Here is a 23748-nt window from a genome sequence, read left to right as displayed (position 1 = left end):
CGAGTTCCTGGGAGACACTGGCCCGCGACACATTCCAGTCATCCTCATGCCACACGTACCATGTAGTATCAGATTTCGAGGGCTGTCAATCGGGCTGGGAGCCCGCCACCCTCTTGCTTTCTCACTCTCCACGTGCGCTGGTGTCCCCGTTGGCCGATCCAGCCCTCTCTGAGCACCAGACTTACAAGTCCCGATCCTAGGCTGACTACGGAGACAAAATATGTAATAGAGGCACATGGTCGTCCGACCTACGCATGCATACGCTCCGCGCAAGCCTGCCGCGATCAAGCTTTCATGGTGGCAGTCCCGGATCACGACTCGTGGTGGTGGGTGTGAAAGGGCGGGAGGCTCAGGAACGCGCACGCCTCCCCAGAGGGCGTTCATCCGGCCGGCAACTGTCGCCGTGGCCACGCGTCCGCCCACGACGGTCTCACACGTTGAATTCCGGAAGCAGACAAAGGAACAAGGCGATTGTTGCGACAACAGCCACCATGCCATTGTCACGCCGACCACGCGCTGGTGTTCTACCCGCCTTGGCGGAATATGTAAAAGTCAATACCTTTCAAGTCGCTCTCTTTCACGTTCATCTCGAGGGGTCACTGCGCAGTACGCTGCAACGGCGCCGAGCCTCTCTCAACGGCAGGTCCTGTGCCAACGCTCCGTCAGTCGATGTGAGAGGCTACCATGAGACAGAGACAGCTTTGACCACCGGGCTGGCGCCCTTCTCCGCTACACAACGGCAATTCGGACACGGACCACAGGTTGAATACGCCACCACCGCCGGCTGTCAATTGCGTGCACGAGAGGCGACTGCTGGTCCGCAACAAAGGCGCCGCGGGCTCGGGGCATTGGGGATTGGCCTCAAGGCTCTGTCTGATACTGTTCACGACAAGAAAGTCTTTCACGATCAGAGTGAGGAACATAACCTGGCCCCCCGTTTCGATACCGGGACGAACGAGACTTCCATGACTCTATTTCGGGGGGTTCAGGGCAGGGCCGTGCCCCGGTGGCTTGATGTCCCCATCCATTATGGCCTGGCGGCGAGCTTGTCCAATGGCACCACCACGGAATCCGGCTCCTTCTCGTGTAGCTGGGGCGGTTTAGGCACCAGACAGTCGCCGAAACTGTACCGGACGGCGCGCCACGAACGCGGTCCTGCGGTCGGACATCTGGCAGTCCATACTGTGCTGCACGATGCCTGTCTTCTGTGAAGCAGACTGGGCCGTATTATACAGTGTCTCCCGGCGATGAAGACACGAGCGGTTGGGGTCGGCCACCCATTGGAAGCGGACAGTTGGCAGACGATGGATGCCGGCCGCCGAGCCAACGGGCACAACCGGCGGACCAGTCACGACGGCCGGGACAATCCCCCGTCGATCCATTCGTATTGACCCAGAACGCAGTGGGGGGCACGACGATGGCCTCGAGCAACTCGACGTCATCAGTGGAGTGACAGGAGCAGGAGGGGCCCAAGACCCCTAGGGCCGGCTCCCTGTACGAGAACTTCGTACTGTACTGTTCCAGGGTGCGGTGCGGAGTGCGTGCCTGGAGGGCTCGAGCAGGTCGGTTTCAGGCAAACTGAGCTGTCAGTGCCATGTCGGTATTTCGCTGGGCCGTGATCGGCGGCGGCGGTTTGCACGGGTTTTGGCATTGCCGAAGAGCCTTCTTCTTGAGGTGGGCAGTTCAATTGGCAGCGATGGAGGGGCACAAGGCAAAAAGCGCCGCGCGATCACATCACCAGCTTGCCCATCCAACGCCTGGGGCTTCCAAGGGGCGCGGCGCCGGGTGCCAAGAAGGCCATTACGGATGGACGGTGGTAGTGCCGGTGATGGTGGTGGTGATGCACTGCTGGTGTCAATTCGTGCAGGGCGGCTTGCTGCGAGTGCGAGTGGCTGGCCCCTCCCCCGAGGCGCGGCGCGGCAACCTCAGGGTGGAATACAGTGCCCGTCGTTCGGCTGGCGTTCGCGCCCAACAGCGCCGCTCGCTCAGGTCATGCATCCCGCCCGTGACATGTACAGTAGCAGGTACCTCGCTCTGTACGGGACCTCGTACGTACTTCCTCCGTCCGGCATTGTTGCGCTGCACCTCAGCCTCTTCTGTAAACTCTCACTTTTCGCTGCCTCTCGTCTCCCTCTCTCCCTCCCGCTCAATTCTCACTCCCCTTCCGCTCCAGCCGCTGCCGCCGATCCGGGGTCGTGCAGCGCTGTCGGCTCCGCCACCCGTCCAGTCGACTCGGTTCGCCCTGAGACCCTCCCGTCCGCCGCGCGAAGGCCGCCATCGGCGAGCTGAGGAACAGACGAAGCTCCTGGGGTGCGCTTTCGCTAGGTTGTCCGGTCCGGCCTCCCGAGCCCTGCCCGTGCGAGAGACCATCGCCCTCAGCCGCGCCCCGGCCCCCAACAATAGCAACTGCCTGCCGTTGCTTGCTGCTTCTGCCGGTGCCACTGGGTGTTCTGACTGAGCATTTGCCCGCTCTCCATCCATTCAACGAGCCTCTGCGTGGGCCGGCTGAGCACCCGTCGTCGTACCGAGTGCAGCCGCGTGCGTGGGAGCCGCACCACCATTCAGAGGGGCCCCGCGAACCACCACCAGACGGTCTCCCTCTCCCCGCCTGCGGGCCTCTCGCCTCCATCGCCCCCTCCCTGCGTCTCTCGCCGCCCGTACGGATGGCGCCCCACAACGACGTCGAGGCCTTCCACGAGGTGCTCCGGAAAAGCCGCCGGGTTCTCGCCCTCTGTGGGGCCGGCCTGTCTGCGTCGTCCGGGCTGCCGACCTTCCGCGGCGCCGGCGGCTACTGGCGGAGCCACGATGCCACCAAGCTGGCCACGATGCAGGCCTTCCGCACCGACCCGGGCATGGTGTGGCTGTTTTACGGCTACAGACGCCACGCCTGCCTGAGGGCCGCACCAAACCCGGCGCACCGGGCCCTCGCCGCCCTGGCCAAGGGGAACCGGGATTTCATGTGTCTTACGCAGAACGTTGACGGTGAGTGCTGTGCGCGCCGAGGCTGACTTGCTGTCTTGTCCCGGTGTCTCGTCCCGCCTCACCGGTTTGCGGTGTTGGCAGCGGATGGCTGTTGGCGACCTGGTGTACGACGTGACGTATAGTATACGTGGGACGGTGGCAACAGCGTTGTGCGAGGTCGAGTGCTAATACGGACACGGCGCCTCTCGGCAGATTTGTCACAACGCGCTGGGCACCCGCCAGAGCAGCTCAAGAGCCTGCACGGCTCGCTCTTCGACATCAAGTGCAGCGCCGACGGCTGCGACTGGGTGCAGCGGGGCAACTTTGAGGATCCCTTTTGCCCGTCGCTGGCGCCCGCCTCGGAGGATCCGCCACCGGGCGAGACGCTGCCACTGCTGGACCCGTACCATCGCATCAGGCACATTCCCGAGGAGGAGCTCCCCAAGTGCCCCAAGTGCCAGGTCGGGCTGCAGCGCCCGGCCGTCGTGTGGTTCGGGGAGTCGCTGGACGCGACCATGCTTACGGACATTGAGGCCTGGATGAGCCAGGGCAAGGTGGTAAGTCTGCCAAGAAATTACTGTTGTCCGTTGCTTGGGCCCTTGTTGACACAAACCAGGATCTCATGCTCGTGGTGGGCACGTCCGCCCAGGTGTGGCCTGCGGCGGGCTACATCTCCAAGGCGCGATTGCACGGAGCGAAAATCGTGACTGTAAACCCCGAGGCGGAGGAGGAGGCGGACCTGTTCAAGATTCCTCCCGGCGACTTTGCATTCGGCCAGGACGCGGCGGTATGCCTACCACGGCTGCTGGAGCCGGTCATTGGCAAGATGGGAGAAGACGGCGAGTTCAAAAAGGGGTGACGGGCCGGCAAGCAGCGCGGGCACTGTGAGGATTTTTTATAATGCAGCTGGGGTTTGGGCAGCGATGCGTTTTCTTCTTGGGAACCTCCGCACGGACGGGGTCGTCGGGCTTGGTCACTGGGTCAAATGGGTATAAAATAGAGTGGCTTGTCGCGGGATTCAGGCTGGGACGGACAGCGCTGGGCGGGGCGCGCTGCGGGTTTGGGGGTCACGAATAATGACTGCTCTTTGTTCTTTGAACTACATCTTGCTCGAATAAAGGTCGTGATGACGGCCGAAATCACGACAAATTGACGGGCTGGCTCCCGATGGCTCTCTGGTTCTGAGCCCGAAGCGTTGGATTCCGCGTATAAGTGGCGCAGGGGCAAGGGCATTTCCAGTCGTCGTCGTTGACGGTGCGCCTCGAGAGCGGGAACCTCTCCCATCTCGCCATCGTGTACGGACTGCTCGTGCTGTGCCACGCCACGAGCCGATCCCAACTTCTGTCTTCACGAGGAAGCGAAGCGCACGAACGGCACAGCAGTGTCGCGGTGCTGACGCCGTCCGGGGTCCGGGAGAAGAGGCGCACCGTGTGCCGACCCCGCAGGCCAGGAAGGGCAATGGCGGGCGGGGGGAAGGGGCGCGGGATCACCTCGCATCGCACTGGATCTCTTGTGGTTCGATGGGGCCATGCCCAGCCGGGACAAGCTCCAGGGCTGCCGGCGACGTCACTCGTCCGGGGGTGAGCCAGCGAACGTGGGTTGGTGTTGGGAGGGACGCCTGGAGGAGGCACGGAGGGCAGCGAGGGAATACATGAACGGGTGGTGTTTTCTGCCGGCGCGACGGATGCCCATGCGCTATGCATTGTGCTGTGCCGTGCGTCGACTTCATCGGTGAGGTGTCAGCAGTGAGCACCGGGGCTCGCCACTAGGTACCAGAGGTGTACTAACGTCGGGTAGGTACTATCTCACTGCTCTTAGCACATCCGATGGGCGTCCCTTGAGCTCTGATCTCCGCAGTGTCTGCAGGCCCCCCAGTGCTGGCGCGAGATTGAGATACGCTCCAGGGTTGCACCAAGACGGAAGGAGCTCATGTCCTCGCCTTCTTATTGCTCCTCACCGCTGCCGCCAACGGGCAGTCGCGCCGGGAATTCACCCGAGCAGCGACTGCCTTCCCCGCGTTGAGGCAAGACAAACCAACCTTTTGGGAGGGGAGAGGGGGGGCAATAACAGCAATGATAAACACGGGGGCGCCTGCCAATCCCTCGCGTCGCGCCGCCCCGGGGCAGAATGTCTCATTGACAAGACTGCGAGCGATGCTTGCACCTGCCTTTGGCTGGTACTCAACGTTGAACTCACTTACACAGAGACCAGACGCCCTCTCTAGCTTGGTGCGGGCGACAAACTGGGAATCCACCACAGCCCGCAAGCCACAATGCGTCAAGGCCACCTCGCGCGCCTGGTCGCGCCGCTGACCCTGGCCCTGGCCGTCAGCTGCGCGAAAGGCGATCCCCTCGCGTACGTGGATCCCCTCATCGGCACGACCAATGGTGGCAACGTCTTCCCCGGCGCGACGCGACCGTACGGCCTCGCCAAGGCTGTCGCCGACGTCGACGGCCAGAACACGGGCGGCTTCGGCCTGGACGGCAGCAACGTGACGGGCTTCTCGAGCGTCCATGACAGCGGCACTGGCGGGAACCCCAGCCTCGGCAACTTTCCTCTCTTCCCCCAGGTCTGCGACGGCGACGACCTCAACGCCTGCCGCTTCCGCATTGGCGACCGCAAGGTCAAGTACAAGAATGGCTCCGTCAAGGCCGAGCCCGGCCGCTTTGCGATTGAGCTGGAGAACGGCGTCGGTGCTGAAATGACCGTCTCAGACCACGCCGCGCTCTACCACTTCAAGTTCGCGGATGCCGGCTCCAACAAACACCCGCTCATTCTGCTCGACCTGACGGACCTGTGGCAGAGCAGGCAGAATGCGTCCATTAGCGTCGACGAGCACTCCGGCCGCATGGTCGGCAATGGCACCTTCCTGCCCAGCTTTGGCGCCGGCTCATATGTCATGCACTTTTGCGTCGACTTCTTCGGCGCAGACGTCCACGACACCGGCGTGTGGGTCAACAACCGCGCCGGCACCGAGCCCAAGAGCATCTACCTCACGCGCGGCTTCAATCTGTTCTACCTCGAGGGCGGCGCGTTTGCGCGCTTCAAGTCTCACCGCGACGGCACGGTGACGGCGCGCGTTGGTGTGAGCTTCAAGAGCGCCGAGCAGGCGTGCCGCAGCGCGGAGCGAGAAATCCCCAACCCGCTTAACGACTTTAACAGGCTCGTCAGGTCGGCCAAGGACGCATGGAAGGACAAACTCAGCCCGATTCGCATCAAGCAGGGTGGTGCGACTGATGACCTGGTCAAGAGCTTCTGGAATGGTGCGTACAGGAACATGATTTCGCCGCAAAATTACACTGGCGAGAACCCGCATTGGGACACGGGCAACCCATATTTCGATTCGTTTTACTGGTATGCACAGCCCATCCCTGGCGATGACATGACCGCTGACAGGATATAGCATCTGGGACAGTTTCCGAGCGCAGCATCCCCTCTTGACAATCCTTGACCCTCATGCCCAGACTCAAATGGTCCAGACTCTCCTTGACATTTACAAGAATGAGGGATGGCTGCCCGACTGCCACATGTCCATGTGTAAAGGCTGGACACAAGGCGGCTCCAACGCCGACACAATCTTGGCCGATGCGTACGCCAAGAACCTGAGCACGAGCATCGATTGGGAGCTTGCCTTGAAGGCCGTCATCAACGATGCTGAGAATGAGCCCCTGGAGTGGTCGTACCATGGCCGCGGCGGCCTGCAGAGCTGGCGCAAGTTAGACTACATCCCGTATCTGGACTTTGACCCGCTCGGCTTTGGCACCAACTCTCGGAGTGTCTCGCGTACCCTCGAGTACTCGTACAACGACTTTTGTCTGGCAACAATTGCTGAGGGACTTGGCAAGACGGACACGCACAAAAAGTACATGAAGCGCAGTATGAACTGGCAGAACGTTTGGAAAGAGGATCAGACATCGGTGATCAACGGCAGCGACACCGGGTTCAAGGGTTTCTTCCAGCCAAAGTACATGAACGGCACCTGGGGATATCAAGACCCGATCGCCTGCTCAGCGCTGGCTGAGTTTTGCTCGCTGACTTCGAATCCGAGCGAGACGTTTGAGGCCAGTATCTGGCAGTATCTCTTGTAAGTCGGCCCTCGCCCTGATCGCTTGACAATTCTGACACGCGTAGCTTCGTCCCACACGCCACATCGTCACTCATCTCGCTCATCGGCGGCAACGACGCCTTCATCAAGCGTCTCGACTTTTTCCATACGAGCGGTCTGGCCGACATCTCCAACGAGCCGGTGTTCCTGACAGTTTACCTGTACCACTACGCGGGACGCCCCGCGCTCTCGGCGGAGCGCATTCACACGTACATCCCCAAGTCGTTTAACTCGAGCCCCGGCGGTTTGCCCGGCAACGACGACTCGGGTGCCATGGGCGCGTTTCTCTTCTTCTCCGTGATGGGACTCTTCCCCGTGGCCGGGCAGAACGTGTACCTCATCAGCCCACCATTTTTCGAAGAGGTTAGCATTCGCTCGCCGCAGACGGGCAAGACAGCGACGGTGCGCAACATTGGCTTTGACCCATCGTATAAGAAGGTGTACGTGCAGAAGGCGGAGGTAAACGGCAAGCCGTGGACCAAGAGCTGGATCGGGCACGAGTTCTTTACCGAGGGGTGGACGCTAGAGCTCACTCTGGGCACGAAGGAGTCGGACTGGGGGACCAAGCCCGGTGACCGGCCGCCGTCCTGGGTGTCGTGAGCGCATACCACTGGTCAAAGCATACATACATTACATGAATACAAGGTATTTATTTATTGGCTTCCTGCCTCTGCTCCTCCCCCTCACATTCGAAAGGAGTCTGTCCGCTTCAGCACCGCGACGCAAGTGACCGCCGCGACCAAAGCATCAACGTGCACCTCATCAACAGCCAGCACGCCCTTGGCATCTCGCGCGCGTCTGGCTGTGAATATCGCAACGTCGACCCTACGCCCATTAACGACCTTGCGCAGCGTGCGCGTGGCGCCGTCACCGCGTTCCCAGAAGAAGGGCACGCCGGAGAGGACGAAGACGTCGGCGCTGCTGCGGGAGCTGATGGGGCGAAGCTCAATGTCGCCGATGCGCGGCCCTGGGTGTTCTATTCCCCCTTCTCCCTCTCCCGCTCCTCCTCTTCGTCTGGCTTCTCCTTCTCCGGCCCCTGCCTCTTCACCTAGGACCACAGCCGCAGAGACCGAGATGGTCCAGCGCCCAAACGCGAGGAGCGGGCTGGACAGCGTCGCGAGTGGGGGTCGTTCGCTGTCGTCTCCGTCGTCGTCGCCGATGGCACGGCAAGTGAGCGTGCGGGAGAGCGATGAGGATGAGGTCACTGCGAGCACGGGGAGTGTCGGCGACGGTGTGGCCTGGTGCGTGCTGAAAATTGGGGCGATGCGGAGGGTGGACTGGGAGGATGGGGGGTGGGAGATGGAGAGGTGGGTGGTGGGATGCAGGGGGGAGGTGGTGTCGTGGGGGAAGGAGGATGGCTTGAGGCCGGTCATGGTGGCATCTTGGGAGGAAGCGGACGATGTGGAGGCTTATGAAGAGGATAGTATTGAGGAGGATATGATGATGTGGGGAGTGGTGGGTGAGGGTGAAGCAAGTGGTGGGATGGATGGATGGATGGATGGATGTAAGTGCGGAGTCAAGACTCAAGTCGGAAGTCGGCACGGCATCCTGTCAAAAGCGCCCTCACAGTCTAACTTCAACTCTACCCCCGGTTCTATCCTTTTATTTCCATCCATCAGCGAACCGCTTTATACGTCGATTCTCTATCGGTTCCGGCTATCTACGCCTGCGCAGTGCCTGCTGCAGCATGTCAGCCGACCTACGCGCCGACATTGTTAAACGCGCGATAGCACGATGCCTCCGCGTCCTCGTCCGTCCACCCCACGCATCGCCAGCAGCGCAGCAGCCCGCACGGATCATACCTGCGCTTGACGGCCAGCAGCCGCTCGTAGTGCCCGCCGAAGAAGACGCGCTGCCAGTCGGGCGTGAAGGGGTTCGCTTCGTTCTTGTACGTCCCGCCCCCGGGCGTCACGGCCTCCATGCGCGCCGTCTGCGCCTGCATGCCGCGCACCGCGCGCACTCGGTCTTCGAGCGTGCCGTTCCACGCCCAGCTGTTGGGGTATCCCCATTCCCAGAGCGACGAGTACCACGCTGGGTGCACCGACGTCGTCGACGGCGAGGAAGGGCGGTATAGGTACGGCGCGTCGACGGGTACGTACGGCGGGCTGATGGTCGAGATGAACTCGCGCATGTACGCCTTGAACTGCGCGCGAAGTGCCTTGTCGGTGTGTACCTTGACGGGCACGAGGCGCGTGTTGATGAGGCTTAGGTCTCCGACGGGGTAGGACCCCTTGAGCACAAAGTCGTCGAAGATGGGGTACCAGCGCGGCGAGATGGACACGTTGACGCTGCCAGAGTGCTTCTCGGCAAAGGCGATGAGCGGCGCCATCGACTTCTTGGCTTCCTCCTCCGACTGCAGCTTCGGGCTCATGTAGGCGATGGAGTTGCCGTAGATGTGGCCGCCCCAGCCGTCCTCGGCCATGGCGACCGCCGAGTCGAACAACGTCTCCATGAAGCCGTACACGACGTCCACGTCGCCCCGCGCGGGCACGCTGATGTTGGCCACGGCGATGGGCGCCGCCGGCTCGACCTTGTGCGTCGCGTCCAGGACGACGCCAAAGGTGCCGCCGCCGCCGCCGCGGAGCGCCCAGAACAGGTCCGCGTTCTGGCAGCGGTTCGCCACGCGGGTGACCCCGTCGGGCGTCACGACGGTGAATTGCAGCACGCGGTCGGCACCGAGCCCAAACATGTTGCTGAGAACCGAGTGGCCCCCGTTTTGCACCCAGCCGCCCGTGAGGCCAACTGTCGCCGAGTAGCCGCACAGGATGAGGACTCCCTCGGCGTCGGCGTAGGAGTAGGCCTCGTTGCAGGTGACGCCCGCGCCCGTGGTGATGGCATCGACGTGCCGTGACGAGGAGCCGCACCCGTCGGGGACGAAGTCGCGGTGGCGCGTCAGCTTCTTGAGGTTGTGCGTCCACAGCGACAGCGCCCCCTTGCCGCTGCTGTCGAGCTCGAACGAATGCCCACTGTTCTTGACGACGATCCTCAGCCCGCTGCCGGAGCCTTCTGCGTGTCGAAACGCCTCGACCACGTCTCTCGCCTCTTTCACTTCCAGGTAGTGGGCCGGAACGTTGCCTTGCCTGCAGTCGGCGCTCTCAAAGGCACCGCGGTTGGAGGGGTCCTTGGGGTCGAGCAGGCAGCGGTCCGCCGAGGCCGGGTCGGACGCGCACACGGACGACTGGTCGTACATGTAGCCGCCGGGAAAGCGGCTGCGGTACGCGGAAGAGCGGTAGTTTGCCTGGCGCTCGGCACAGACGGCGGCGTCGCGGCGCGGGTTCGGCCGGCCCTCGTACGTCGCGAAGCACGGCAGCGCAAAGGGCTCCGTGATCTTCACCCGGCCCCCGATGCTGGCGTTGAGAGCCGCAAGGGCTGTGGCCGGCCCAATGGCGTCCTGAACATCGACGTTGACGGCGCGCACGGCCTCGGGGAGCATGGCCAGGCTGCCGAATAGCACGGCGAGGAGCGGATGCAGCGTCATGCTGGTGTTGAGCATCGCGGCGGGTGGGAGGGTCACACTGGCGACTGCAACCGTGCTGGGCAATGTTGGCTGACGGTGTCGGCGACTGCTCCTGCTTCTGCTCCCGTCAGGCCTTGCGAGACATGGACCAGACGTGGGGTCTGAGTCTGTAATGTATCATTCGACATGCGGCATGTCGACCGGCCGGCAGCTCGACCCGTCCTCGCATATGCTTTGTAAGTCTGTGTGACGGTGTCGTCCGCCCTGGAGTTGCTGCCGGCGGCGACCTCAGCCTCTGCCCATGGCACCCCCCTCTTCCCCTCCAGCGAAGCACGAGTCCCATAGTACGTATGTGCGACGGCACCGCTCACTGCCCCATGCGGTTGGAGCAAGTGGCAAGCAAGTCGTCGGGGCGAGGACGTCGCGCTTCGGGCAGAGGGGCCGGAGGAGGCTTTTTTGGGGGGTGGTGGTCGATCGGCCCTGCGTCCTGCATGGCTGGCCCGTTTCGGCATTTTCCTATCCTGACCAGCCCGGGCGGGTGATGATGGGGGCCGGGCGTTGCATCGTGGCGGGGGGATCATCTTTGCCTCGATGCGGGTTGGGGGCCGAGACGGGCATGCTTTTTGCGGTGCTCGCACTGTCGAGGCAGGGTCTTGACTTGCAACTGGCAACTGGCGCTTCTCGAGGCAAGCTGCGGGCCTGTCTCTTCGACTGTAAGTTATATGGGACTCGGCTGGGTGGTAATATCAAGGAGGCGATCTTTGCGAGTGCCGAGATACGGCGCCTCCCCTACGACTCTGGTGACCCCGGCAGTCGGCCGGCATTGACTTCTAGAATGCTTCTCCGCAACGTGCCGCTGGGCAGGCTGAGCGTGTTGCGGTTCTGCTGCTGCTTGCCGCACTGGCATGAGGTGTCACGACAGCTCAGGGGCGGGTGTCGGGCCTCAAGACTGAGCCGGCCACCACCATAACAACTGGACACTCGAAGATGGCCGACCGGGCGAGCAGCGTGCATCTCCTGCAGAGTCGCCTCGTGTGAGCCCGGCGCCTATGAAGCAATCCGGTGGTGGCCAGGGAGGTGCGTCAGTGTATGTGGTGAACATTGTTCATCCAATATTCCCCAATGTCTGCCTCTCATGCCCAACCCACCCAAGCCCGTGTGCCCCCTCAGCCCTCAGCCAAGAAGTTGCCCCGTCACGTCATGCGTACCACCACGGCTGCTCGTGCTACCAGTGAGTGATTGCATATGACCTGAGACTCCCGCCGACGGCGCGCAGCCCGGGCATCGTGGCACAGCATGAGAGAACCGGTGGCGAGTGGCTGGAAGACCACCCCTCTCTCTCCCCCCGGGGGATGCAGCAGCATGAAGAAGCAGGAAGTGCGTCGCGTGAGAGCACAAGGACTGTCAGCCTTCTCCTCCATCTGTGCGACGTGTTGGTCCCCCTCCTCCCCTTCCCCCCAAGGTCCAGCGGCGCACATGTATGGACATGTATGTAAGAGGACGAGAGGCAACACCGCAGCCTTGCCCGTGTATCACAGCAGGAAACCCTCCCCTCGTTGAGGCCTTCCCGCGAGAGCGTTTCGTCGTTGCTACAGCCGCGCTGGGTTGTATAAGACCGCGGTGGTCATGGAGCCCGCCGAAGATCCGCTTTCCCGAGACCCATTACTCTTGTATTGTTCATTAGCGGCGTGTCCTTTGTGTTTCGAATCCGCGGCACTGTGTGTGCGTGTGGCTCATGTGCTTTGTATTAGAGTTTCTTTCCGGACCAACATCGCCTGAACGAGAGAGGGGGGAAGCAGAGAGAGTTAGGGCGACTCCGTCCATGGGGTTGCTGTCACCGCGGTCAGCATGGCCAGGGACTTCCCCGAGTCTGCCGAGGCGGCCGCCTGGCGGGAGCTGCTCGCCGGCGTGAGCATCGCGTTTGGATCCATCGCGACGATTGCGTTCTTGCTGCGCGTCATCGCCTCGCGGGTGGTGGTGTCGGCCAAGGTGCGCGTCGACGACGTGCTGATGGGCTGCGCTGTTCTGCTCATGTGGGGGGACGTGACGGCCGTGTTGCTAAGTCCGTTGTCTTCTTTTCTTTTCTTTCTCTTTTTCTTTACCGTACTCACCGAGCCCCCGTGTATGCTTGCTGAGAGGGGATAATGGCTTTGTTGCGGTCGAACTGACGATGCGTGTCGCAGAGGCGTTCAACGGTGTTGGCGTTGCCACTCAGGACTTGCCGCACTACCGGCAGATACGATTCAACATTGTATGTTTGCACTTTACTTGTTGTCCTCACAATTATACAATAAAAAAAATACTTAAACGACTTTGCAGGGCTCGTGGCTCGTGACAAAGTTCTGGGCCACCTCGCAGGCGTGCGTCAAGCTGTCCATCATCCTCTTCATCCGGCGCGTGCTGGGCCTGACGCGGCCCGTCATCCTCGCGCTAAAGGTCGTCTTCGTTAGCGTCGTCATCTGGGGCATCTTCGCGGTGCTCTACACCACCTTCATGTGCCACCCCGTGTCCTTCTACTGGGACCGCACCATCCCCGGCGGGTGGTGCATCCCCAACGAGCAGTACGAGAGCCTCAACATCTTTAGCGCCATTGTCGCCGCCGTCGCCGACATCACCATCCTCATCATCCCGACGCCCACCATATGGAAGCTGCGCATCCGCCGCAAGCAAAAGATTGCCGTGCAGATTGTCTTGTGCGTCGGCGCCATGTAAGTGCCAAACGCGCCGCGATGACGGTCCGCATTTCTCCGCGAGCCCCGACTTACACGCCCCCAGTGTCTGCATATTCAGCGCCTTGCGCGTCGTCCAGTTTTTCACCTTTAATACGAATCATCTATCGAGTAAGTTGTTCCTTGTAAGATGTAGCTTGAGTCGCAGCTGATTTCGTCCAGCTTCTACCGCGGGCCAGAGCCTGTGGACAATACTCGAGAACGAGCTGTCCATCCTCTGCGGCTGCATGCCGCAGATGGCGCCCCTTTTCCGCCGGGTGCTTCGCAGCGGGCCTGCCCCTCCGGGCGCGCCGGCCAGCGGCGGCAACGGCTACTCGGCTACGTACGACTCGTCCGGCACACCGGGCGGCGCCGGCAAGAAGAGCGTCATCCAGACGACGGTAAAGGGGCTACATGGCCGGCGCGGCGAGGTATCGCGGCAGGGCCACGCGCGTGATGTCGACCTGGAGCGGGCGAGCGACTCGTCCGAGCTGGAGCTCAACGGCATTGCTGTGCGCACGGCCATTGACCAGGAGGTGTCGGCTGGTGTGGATCACGATGAGGGCCCTCATTCGGGGTCGAGCGTGGCTCGCGTGTGATCGTGTGGTGATGCTTGACGGACAGGATGATCGGGACCGTAGTGACGGCGCCACCTCACGCTTGGTGGAAGGAAGGAATCTTTGTTATACTTCGCCCAAGCCAGATGCTAGCCGAGCGTTCATCTGAATTACGTTTACGACGCACTCATACTGGTCATATATTTCGCGTTCGCGGGAGTCTGTGTGAGCCCCCCATGCTTTTTTGTATTTTATATCTTCCACTCTCTCTGCGGTAACGACTGAACGGCGCTCAGTCGCCAACTCCTTACCCTCGCACATCCCGGCCCGTCAGATCAAATCGACCACACCCAACCTCACCCGCTGCTCAAGGTCTAAGTCGGGGTTCCTAAGGATTTACCCCAACAAGGCCCCGCGAGTTTGTGCGCGGTTGTTCTAGCCATGGAGAAAAGTCAGGCCGCGTCGAAGCCTCCCCCAGGTCCCGGGGTCTAGAGATTGGGCCGCTACTGGCCCCAGACGGGCCTCCCCTCGTGAGTCATGTGCTTCTTGCAGGTGAAGGCGCCCTGCATGCGTGTTTTGTCTTGTTAGGCCACTGTGAAACTCTCGACCCGCCATTGAGCAGTGTTGACTTACAGCGTTAAAACCGGCTCGCTTGTCGGAGCGACTGCCGAAGCGATTCAGGACGGTGGCCTGGCAACTGTTGCACTGCGGCTCGTCAGCATGGGAGTCTGTATCCTGGCACATCTCAGCCTGGGGCCACGGGGTTGACCACTCACGCGCTTGTTGCACCCGTCCGTCATTTCCTTGAAAGACGCCAACGACGCCTCTTTCTGTACAGCCATTGTCAGAACCCGGTGCGAGAGGAGCGAAGGGATACTTGGCAGTGGCGCCCGGTCGAACTCACGTTGTCGGTTTCGTAGACTTGGCAAGTCATCTGCTGCTTTTCGGTGTCCTGAAACCGTGGAGGTCAGTTTCCCGCCTGGGCTGAGGGGTTTGGACAACGGCCACGCACGTCTGTGCATTGCACCTGGTTTTTCCCCTGTTGTACTGAGAGACGTAATACTGCAGGGGCTTGAGAAGTCCGTTGTGTCAGCATGTGCGCCCTGGCTCTTTCCTTGGCTTGATGGCGCGTGAATCGCTGCTTACATGCGTTTCATCCTGTTGCTGCTGCTGCTGCTGCTGCGGCTGTTCGAGTTCGCACTTGATCGAAAGCTAAGCGTAGGTCTCGTGTCAGGAGAAGCATCTAATCATAGCCTCGATACGGGGACTGGGAGAGACACACGGCGATGTTTCTGTTTTGTTCCCCAGAATCTGTACACTTCTTGCACTGCGGGCATGTTAGCGCACGTTCATCACAGCGCGATCAGTCCCATGGCCAGTGTACATACAGATCCATTGCATCTGGCCTCGATTTCCTTCCATGCCTGTCATTCTGGTGTCAATACCCATGATCCATTGTTGAACGAATCTTCGCATGGCGATTCAATACCTGTTCATATTCTGCCTGTGCCATTCGTATCGGGTCAGCAGACGGTATGCAGGCACGGTTCGCCTGGACTTGTTGCTACATACCTGACGCTGGGGTGAGGGCTTTGGCATATGATTGTGAGCAGGTAATACTGTTGAGAGACCGGGCCCGAGGCGCACGACTGTTCACTCACCGACTTAGAAGGGATGGAGTACACCAACGTGGCCTCGATGACAAGCGTTTTCCCGTCGTCCTGAGCATCGTCATATTAGTGTGCTGCGAACGCGGGGCGGTGGGTTCTCCGAGATGATAACACGCAGCCGGTCACGCACGGTTTTGATTCCGGGAACAGATCCAGGCGAGACGCAGTCATGAAACAATCGAATTTTCTCCAATGGTTGCTATAAAACGTGTCAACTCGTACCTATAACCTTCTTATTTTTCGATGCAGAAAGGCTCTTTACCGGCTTGTCACTTGGCAGGTACGCCGTCTTTGCTTTTTCGCACTCCTTTGCGTCAGGGCGGGCGGCAGCCCAAGTTGCCCCGTGAATAAGAGCAAACGCGATGGTAGAAGCCTTCATGATGGCCTGGATGGATGAGTACGGTACTTGGAGTGTTGTGTTCTGTACGAAAGTGGCACGAGGTGAAATAACGATCAAAAAGTACAGACGACAGCTCGCCCTTTCAGAGAAAAGCAACAGGCCTCCAAGGCATTTCCTTTCTTTAGTTTGGCCGACAAGCAGCATAATTAGTCAATTGCAAGGCTGCACTTTGGATCGCAATATAGATTTCCATGCTTCCCTAGCTCACTGGCATTACATAGCGAAGAGAGCGAAGAGGGGCCGCCCAGCATCAGTGATATTGTACAGTCGATGCGAGCACTCTTTTCATGCGTACCTTCCTGGGCTGTAGCCAGGACAATGCCGGATGGGCTTTCTACGACACTCTCGCATCTACTTGCGCAAGGCATTGCGTATTATGCGTGCGAGTCATGTCCATTATCGTAAGTCAATGCCTCCAACCCGACCTGGGCCAGCAACCGGTACGGGCAGCCAAGGTGTCATACATTCACGACTCGTGGATGGACACAGTACAGTAGAAGATCATATGTTCCGGGCTATCTGATAATGCCGCGGGTAGCCGTGATCTGGCTTCTGAGGCCATATCCGTCCGGCCGCGCGTCTTGCCTGATTTTCAATCTATTCGCTTTCTCTTCACCATGCCTCTGTCTCTTGGCACGCTAAGACACATGCTTACTGGTGTTGGACTGGAAATCCATGGACCACGAACATGGACTCTCTCATGCCTGCACAATTCCCTCGATCAATGACCGTAGAATGTTCAGTCGGGCTTCGGTAAGAAATACAACTCATGCTGGTCCGGCGTTACTCTAGGTATCAATGATGGCCGCCGGGAGCACCGACGGCCCGTCCCAGTTGGCGATTTCGTTAAAACGAAATCAACCCCGGTCACTGCCGCAGTAACAGCTGGCGTATATTGCCAATATATCCATAGCACATACCATCATCAGCGGGGAAGCTCCCATAGAGTCAGAAAGGGGGTGGTGGACAACGTAGAACAGCGACGTCCGCTACTGTATGCTCTTGTTCAACACTGGCAGAGTCCACATTTATCGAATCACTACAAATAGTAGGCAAGACTCCTTTTACATCATTGAAGCCGCCCAGTGCAACGCTGCGAAAATAGTTCCGAGTGTCGCCCGGGGACCACGGCAGGCCCAGGCGCCGGCTGCCCGGGGCGGGTCTGCCGGCCCGGCAGCCAGTGCCGTCCGCCACTCCCTCCGTCCACGCCACGCTTTTTGCCCCCCCACTGCGAGGAGGGTCCGCCCTCCACTGTGCTGCACCTCTAATCCGACCTCACCCCGCCACCAACCTGACCGCCAAACCCACCACCCTCCATCATCACACACGCCCTCATCTGCTGCAGCGAAGCGACACGCTTCGCCGCACCGTCGCCGCCGCCATGCAGGGCTTCAACATGGGCCGGTACGTGCCCCCCGACGTGGAGGGCACCACCACCGGCAACCGCCTGCACGGCAAGCGCCCCGCCTCCGTCCCGACCGTCCGCTTCGAGATGCCCTTCGCCGTCTGGTGCGCGTCCTGCCCGAAACCCACCCTCATCGGCCAGGGCGTGCGCTTCAACGCGCAGAAGCGCCGCTCCGGCGCCTACCACTCCACGCCCATCTGGTCCTTCCGCTTCCGCCACGCCGACTGCGGCGGCGCCATCGAGATCCGCACCGACCCCCAGAACACGGCCTACGTCGTCGTCGAGGGCGGCACGCGCCGCGACACGGGCGAGGACAAGCCCCGCGACGGCGACCTAGTCCTCCCGTCTGCCGACGAGCGCGACCAGCAAGAGGCCCGCCGCACGGCCTTCTCCAAGCTCGAGCGCACCATCGAGGACCGCGAGCAGCTCCGCCAGGCGGGCGAGCGCATCGCCGGCCTGCTCGAGGACTCGGCGCGGCGCTGGGACGACCCCTATGCGCAGAACCAGAGGCTGCGGAGGGCGTTTCGCGCGGGGAGGAAGCAGCGCGAGAAGGTGGCGGCGGACGACGACGCCCTGCGCGAGCGCATGAGCCTGGGCATCGACCTTCTGCCGGGCACCGACGACGACGCCCGCCGTGCCGCGCTCGTCGACTTTGGCCCCGACTCCGGCGACGAATCCGGCGGCAAGGCATTGTCAAAACCGCTCTTTACGAACTCACCCTCGTCATCCTCCATGGCGACCTCGTCCTCGTCGCCTGCCGCGCCCCATCTGACGAAGAAGCGCCTCAAGGCGGACGTGAAGGCGGCCAAGGACAGGGATGCCCTCGTCTCGACCCTCGTCACCAACACCCGAGCTGCAAAGGATCCGTTTCTCCAAAGGGCTCGGGACTACAAGTTGCCGCCGCCGAGGCTACCTGTCAAAAGAAAGCGTCCAGAGTCCGAGTCGGAGGCGTCTGAACCACCAGTCAAAGCTGGGCAGTCAACCGCACAAACCGCCAACGGACTCGTGGACTACGATTCTGACTAATGGTTGCATTTACTGGGCGTTTTGGGAACCGTGGAACGGCTGCATCGGATGGCGTTTGGAAACCTTGATCACTTTTTGCGTGACAGAGGAGTCTGTACTAAGACACTAGATGATACCCGCCCCTCGCAGGGGCCCCCTTGTACGAGTAAATGGTTAAGCGTTCAATCTATTCCTGTCTGAACCTCTGAGGGTGGAAGAAAGTCCCTCGCATGGCCATCACGACCTGCAATTTTGGCACGTTTCATGGCACCCGCTCCAGTCACGAACTTTGAGCCGTGGTCGGCACCAACGCAGCTGCCAAAGGAAAAACACAATCAGCTCTGGCTTATGCAACTCCATCCGCTGTATAAAGCACGCCATTCCGTGCTGTGCCAACAAGTTTACTGCCAATCCGACGCCGTCAAATGAGGAGAGTTGTCTGGTGTCTTCGCGTTCTCATACGTCGTCCATTTGGCCGGCAGGCTCTTCGTCCTCGTCGTTGTCGAAACTGGCAACCGAGGACATGTCGTCGTCATCTTCGCTCTCGGCACCGGCCTCGTCGGCGGCGTCCTTTGTCGCATACTTTTGCACGTACTCTGTGGACGCGTCAGCCCCGCCCTCGTGTACACCGGTCAACGCGCGGGGGACTCACCCTTGACCTTGGCTTCGTAGCTCTTGGGCTCCCTAATCAAGAGAGCAGCCGCCTCGCCGTTCAGGGGGTCCGTTGGGTTCGGGTAGCGCAGGAGCTGTGGCAGGAACACCTCGAAGATGTTGATCATATCGAACATGGGGGACCACGTCTGGTTGATGACGTCGAGGCACACCGAGCCGGACCTGGCAGAGACCGTTAGCGGACGCACTTGTCGGTCTCCCTTGGGCGGTGGGGCCTACAACTCGTCAATGTTGGGGTGGAAGATGCGGTTCACGAATCCTATGCTCGGGCTCTTATACGGGTACGAATCTGGTAACTCGACATGGACCTTCCACAGACCGCCCTCGAATGGTGCTGCTGCTGTCAGCGGACGGCGCGTCATCGCTTCTCGGAGGACGCACTTTCTGCAGGCCCTTTGAACCTAACGTAGAACTCTTGCCTGTCGCGGTGTGAGGGTCGGTGGACGTGGAGTCGGTGCCGGGCGCGGGGACTTACACTGCGAACGGTCAGCTCGGAAGGCGGTGCTAGCAGGGTAAAGGCGGCGCACTGTTGTCGTTGACTAGAGTCACCTCGTAGTCACTCATGAGCCTGCGCGTGTCAGTCCGGTTGAGGGTTCGCGCTGCGACGTCGCTGATGCATACATTCTGCAGCACGTGTTAGCATCGCGTCCGGATTGCGGCCCAACGAAGCGCCGCCTACTTCATGACCTAGGGCATCGAGCGTCAGCACAAGATCCCAACAGCGCCTTGCAATACCACACATGGCGTCAACAGCTCGTGCACTCACATCTGTCTCGATCCTGCGCCGTGGGCTGCTCATGGTCGCGGCTTGGGTCGGCTCCGCGATGTGGGGGTGAGCGCTATCGCAGTGTCCGGGGACAGCAACAAGGGCACGACGTCACTCGTCGACCTGGGCGGGCTATGGGCTCGTGGAAAGCGGTGCGATCGGGCTGGGTGGCTGCGTGTGGTCAGAGCTGGCGGCGGCAGTGCGATGATGCTCTTGGGAGAAGAAGCAGAACGATTTGCGTCGACGCTGCACGCGGTATATGGGGGGGTATTCAAGATCGTTACGAGACTGAGGATGGTTCGGGAGGAAAGAGGACGACAGGGTGGGACGACGAGGGGAGTCACCAAGTGATGGGCGGCGGCGGCTGGCGACGCCAGTCACGGGGGGTGCGGGACCTGTGCTGGGGCTCGGGCGGCGCCTGATGATGATGCGGGAAATGCGCTAAACCCATGGAAGGAGACTTTCCAAGGTTGGGTGTACGGTGGAGGACTGCACTGTACCTGCAACATGCCTCCAGCTAACACCTGCCCTCCTGGAGCATCGTGTCGTTAGCGGTTGACCGCGCCCCGGGTTGGGTCCAGTACTTCCACAACCGGAGAGCGACGGGAGCCACCTCCACCACCTCACCTGTCGTTGCGCCATCGCACGGGACCGCCTCGCGCCATCGGGCCAACAGCAGCTGGCATGGAGCGGTGGCAACAGCACGGCAGAGGTCGAGGCACGGCATCGACCGTCTGCGCCCCGACTCAAACGGAACTGCTCCCGTCGCTGTCGCCCACCAGCGCGCGGTGCAGTCCCGATACTCCCCATCACTCCCTCCCTTCCCCAACGGCTGACGGCAGGCCAGAGGCACCTATGCAGGACACACTGCAGGCGACCCAGCGGGGGACACCCTCGCACCTCACTCACGCGCCACTCGTCGGATCAGACCGCCCCAGCCGCAGATCCTGGGCCTGTCAATCTCGCGGCAGTTGCGGCAGCAAGGGCCGTGACGTCTTGATCAATACGATGCTTGGTAGACACCGTGATATACGGAAATGCTGCGACCATCTGGTTGTACGTCCTTTGTATGACACGAGCACTGCTCGGGCCAGCGCTTCCTCCACCCGCCCGCGCTCCCGCGCACATGGATACGCCACACCGTGCACCCTGAGGACTCCGAACATGCGCACCGCGAAACCCTACGCAGAATCTCACATCGGAATCCGAGCATCAGATTCACGGGACCTCACGCGACCAGACCAGATCCCATTGTCACGCTGACTCATCAATCCGGTGAAGGCAGTAGTAATCGTGGTCGCAACGCCGAAACGGTGGTCAACGGGCACCGAGACGAACCCCAGGAAATGCCTCGGCCCATCGTCGCCTCCCATTCCATCCCGGCCGCCCGAGCCCTCCGCCCCCCATCGGCGCGCCCGTCGCCGCTGTGCCAGCCCAGCACACCACCTACAGGACACAGGCCCGGGCGCCATGGCCGCCAGCTCACCACATCCGCTGGGTGTGCCCCTCCCTCAGCGCCTGCCCCGCGCTGTACAACCCTCGGCCACAGCGGTTCCTCGGGCCATGCCAAACCACCACCTAGGCAAGCCCGTTCCTCAACCCCCAGTGGGGCGCCCTCCCCGGGTGCTCGCATCTGCGCGGTAGCCCCCAGAATGGCGCGCCGTTCGGGCAGGGCAAAAAACCACCAGGGCCAATTTCCAGAGATACTCAATTCTACATCGTAAAAACCATCATGCTCGCCCCGGCCGTTAAAACTCGCCTCCTCCGCCCCAAACGCGCCGGCCCGGCCTCCTCTTTCTCCCTTCTCCTTCTCCACGCGCGAGGCCGTTCCTGATTCCGTGTGGCTTTTCTTTTACTTTCTTAGTCCCTGAATTGCCCACGCCTCGGACTGCCATCCGTTGCGACTACACGACCTACATATCGACCAGGTACCTGCGCTGACGCCTGCGACCTCACTGCATCAGAGGTACCGTCGCGTCACGTGGTCACCCATTCACATACCCTCCCTCTCACCACTTACACATACCCATACCATATCTTATCAATACTTCATTATCCTCTATACACATCATGTCCTTGGCGGCTTCGTCTATCCGGCGGTCGTGTGCCTCCCTGGCACGCTCTGCGCGGCCCAACTTTCTCGCCCTCTCTCACGCCCGTCCCTCTCAGTCGCTTCTTTATGCACCTATAGCATACCAAACTAGACACAGCTCCCACTCACCCATGGGAGCTCCCCCATCCAGCCCGCGCAAGAAGGTCACCATCGGCACACTGAGATCTCTGCACAAGAAAGGTGACCCCATCACCATGATCACTGCCCACGACTTCCCCAGCGCCCACGTTGCCGACCACGCCGGCATGGACGTCATACTGGTTGGCGATAGCCTCGCCATGGTGGCATTGGGGATGGAGGACACGAGTGAGGTCCTTGTCGAAGAGATGTTGCTGCACTGTCGTTCCGTTGCGAGAGCCACAACGACCGCTTTCACTGTAAGTCGATCATCCCCGTCTCGATCGAACCCCGTCACCTAGCTACGCAACGGCCGCTGACCAGGATACCTTGTAGGTTGGCGATCTGCCGATGGGGTCGTATGAGATCTCGCCAGAGCAGGCCCTCGCGACGGCAATCCGCTTCATCAAGGATGGCCGCGTCCAGAGTGTCAAGCTCGAAGGCGGCAAGGAAATGGCCCCAACCATCCGGAAGATCACCACCGCCGGCATCCCAGTGCTGGGCCACGTCGGCTTGACGCCCCAGCGACAAAATGCCCTCGGCGGGTTCCGCGTCCAGGGCAAGACCAAAGACGGCGCCCTCGGTGTTCTCGAAGATGCACTTGCGGTCCAGGAGGCTGGCTGCTTCGCCGTAGTGCTGGAGGCTGTCCCTGCCGAGGTCGCCGAGCTCATCACGCAAAAGCTGTCCATTCCGACCATCGGCATCGGTGCCGGCGCGGGCTGCTCCGGCCAGGTACTCGTTCAGACCGACATGGCTGGCAACTTCCCTCCTGGCAGGTTCCTCCCCAAATTCGTCAAGAAGTACGGCGACGTCTGGGGCGAGTCAAAGAGGGCCATCGAAGCATACCGCGACGAAGTCAAGAGCCGGCAGTATCCGGCGCCCGAGCATACCTATCCGATTCCCGAGGGAGAGCTGGAGGCGTTTTCCAAAGCTGTCAAGGAGATGTAGTGGGTGGTGGCGAAGAGAGGCGATTTTTGTTTCGGTAGCATCATGGCGTGCGGTGGCGGCGGTTGTCTTTTGAGCGAGCGCATGGCAATTGTTTTTGAACGTTTCATGATCAGATGGCGGTAGAAGACTAGAGTTGGCGAACATTCGTAGCAACGTGAGGATAGACAGATGGCGGGCTCCTCAACCAAACGCCGGAGTCATAGAATAAGCAACGACAAGCTGATCCGAAGCATTCTTGAAGCACTGCATCCACTTAGTATGCACTCACTACAATCTCGGGCACGACGCCAGAGACAGTGACGAGTCCGAACAAACCTGGTGCAAGTTCCCGACCACCTCATCCAGCGACGGCGCGAACGCCGAGTTGACGTACAGGAACACGCTGTCCGTGTCCTTGCAGCGCAGCTTCCGCCGCAGGTACCGCACCACCTCCTCGAAGCGCCGCGTCGCCGTGATCTTGCACAGGTCCTGCTGCAGCGCCGGCGCCGCGCCCACGGGCTTGAACCGCACCACCACCTTCTCCTGCGCGAACCCGCCTACGCTCGCCAGCGCCGCCGTCGCGTCCCGCGGCAGGTCCGCCAGCACCACCGATGCCGACATGGTCAGCGGCAGCTCGGGCGCTTCGCCCGAGTCTGAGTCCGTCTCGGGCACCGGCGAGGGTGAGGCGAGCGGCGCGCGGGACGGAGAGGGGCTGGCCCGGTCGTGTGGGGAATCCATGTTTGAAGATATATGAGCTTTCTGCCTTGCTCGCGAGCCCGGGCGCTTGAGATTCGCCAACTGTCTGAAGTGTCTGGCCTTGTGGGGGATTTGGTGTTGTTGAGCAAGCAGCAACGTGTGTCAACCTGGCAGGCAGCAGCTGTGAGA

At 61.2% G+C, this 23748-nt stretch overlaps 9 protein-coding genes across 9 annotated transcripts; 5 read left to right on the top strand and 4 right to left on the bottom strand.

Moving 5' to 3' along the window:
- Window positions 1-2663: 2663 nt before the first annotated feature.
- PLICBS_007668 (uncharacterized protein) lies at window positions 2664-3820 on the top strand (the record flags this gene model as incomplete). The annotated part of the gene is made up of 3 exons (XM_018321128.2): window positions 2664-2982; window positions 3175-3518; window positions 3578-3820. 3 exons carry the CDS (start codon window positions 2664-2666, stop codon window positions 3818-3820), a joined length of 906 nt encoding a protein of 301 aa, XP_018181025.1.
- Window positions 3821-5233: 1413 nt separating this feature from the next.
- PLICBS_007667 (uncharacterized protein) lies at window positions 5234-7666 on the top strand (the record flags this gene model as incomplete). Its single annotated transcript, XM_018321126.2, has 3 exons — window positions 5234-6315; window positions 6365-7045; window positions 7093-7666. The coding sequence occupies 3 exons, from the start codon at window positions 5234-5236 to the stop codon at window positions 7664-7666; spliced, it is 2337 nt and encodes a 778-aa protein (XP_018181023.2).
- An 83-nt stretch (window positions 7667-7749) lies between these two features.
- Window positions 7750-8439, bottom strand: PLICBS_007666 (uncharacterized protein; the record flags this gene model as incomplete). Its single annotated transcript, XM_065601223.1, has 2 exons — window positions 7750-8033; window positions 8115-8439. 2 exons carry the CDS (start codon window positions 8437-8439, stop codon window positions 7750-7752), a joined length of 609 nt encoding a protein of 202 aa, XP_065457295.1.
- Window positions 8440-8765: 326 nt separating this feature from the next.
- On the bottom strand, window positions 8766-10559 carry PLICBS_007665 (uncharacterized protein; the record flags this gene model as incomplete). Its single annotated transcript, XM_018321124.2, has 1 exon — window positions 8766-10559. The coding sequence occupies one exon, from the start codon at window positions 10557-10559 to the stop codon at window positions 8766-8768; it is 1794 nt and encodes a 597-aa protein (XP_018181021.2).
- A 1812-nt stretch (window positions 10560-12371) lies between these two features.
- On the top strand, window positions 12372-13830 carry PLICBS_007664 (uncharacterized protein; the record flags this gene model as incomplete). Its single annotated transcript, XM_065601222.1, has 5 exons — window positions 12372-12585; window positions 12707-12774; window positions 12843-13231; window positions 13299-13363; window positions 13415-13830. The coding sequence occupies 5 exons, from the start codon at window positions 12372-12374 to the stop codon at window positions 13828-13830; spliced, it is 1152 nt and encodes a 383-aa protein (XP_065457294.1).
- A 3409-nt stretch (window positions 13831-17239) lies between these two features.
- PLICBS_007663 (uncharacterized protein) lies at window positions 17240-18289 on the top strand (the record flags this gene model as incomplete). The annotated part of the gene is made up of 1 exon (XM_018321122.2): window positions 17240-18289. The coding sequence occupies one exon, from the start codon at window positions 17240-17242 to the stop codon at window positions 18287-18289; it is 1050 nt and encodes a 349-aa protein (XP_018181019.1).
- Window positions 18290-18724: 435 nt separating this feature from the next.
- On the bottom strand, window positions 18725-19504 carry PLICBS_007662 (ubiquitin-conjugating enzyme E2 8; the record flags this gene model as incomplete). The annotated part of the gene is made up of 5 exons (XM_018321121.2): window positions 18725-18864; window positions 18921-19102; window positions 19160-19274; window positions 19354-19410; window positions 19468-19504. 5 exons carry the CDS (start codon window positions 19502-19504, stop codon window positions 18725-18727), a joined length of 531 nt encoding a protein of 176 aa, XP_018181018.2.
- Window positions 19505-21929: 2425 nt separating this feature from the next.
- On the top strand, window positions 21930-22884 carry PLICBS_007661 (uncharacterized protein; the record flags this gene model as incomplete). The annotated part of the gene is made up of 2 exons (XM_018321120.2): window positions 21930-22196; window positions 22273-22884. The coding sequence occupies 2 exons, from the start codon at window positions 21930-21932 to the stop codon at window positions 22882-22884; spliced, it is 879 nt and encodes a 292-aa protein (XP_018181017.1).
- Window positions 22885-23064: 180 nt separating this feature from the next.
- On the bottom strand, window positions 23065-23601 carry PLICBS_007660 (ubiquitin-like protein; the record flags this gene model as incomplete). The annotated part of the gene is made up of 2 exons (XM_065601221.1): window positions 23065-23127; window positions 23200-23601. The coding sequence occupies 2 exons, from the start codon at window positions 23599-23601 to the stop codon at window positions 23065-23067; spliced, it is 465 nt and encodes a 154-aa protein (XP_065457293.1).
- Window positions 23602-23748: the final 147 nt, after the last annotated feature.

This window comes from Purpureocillium lilacinum, assembly GCF_023168085.1.
Source record: "Purpureocillium lilacinum CBS 284.36 DNA, scaffold_5, whole genome shotgun sequence".
NCBI classification, from domain to species: domain Eukaryota; kingdom Fungi; phylum Ascomycota; class Sordariomycetes; order Hypocreales; family Ophiocordycipitaceae; genus Purpureocillium; species Purpureocillium lilacinum.
The sequence above is the reverse complement of the archived record's forward strand: the minus strand, read 5'-3'. Positions and strand labels throughout refer to the sequence as shown.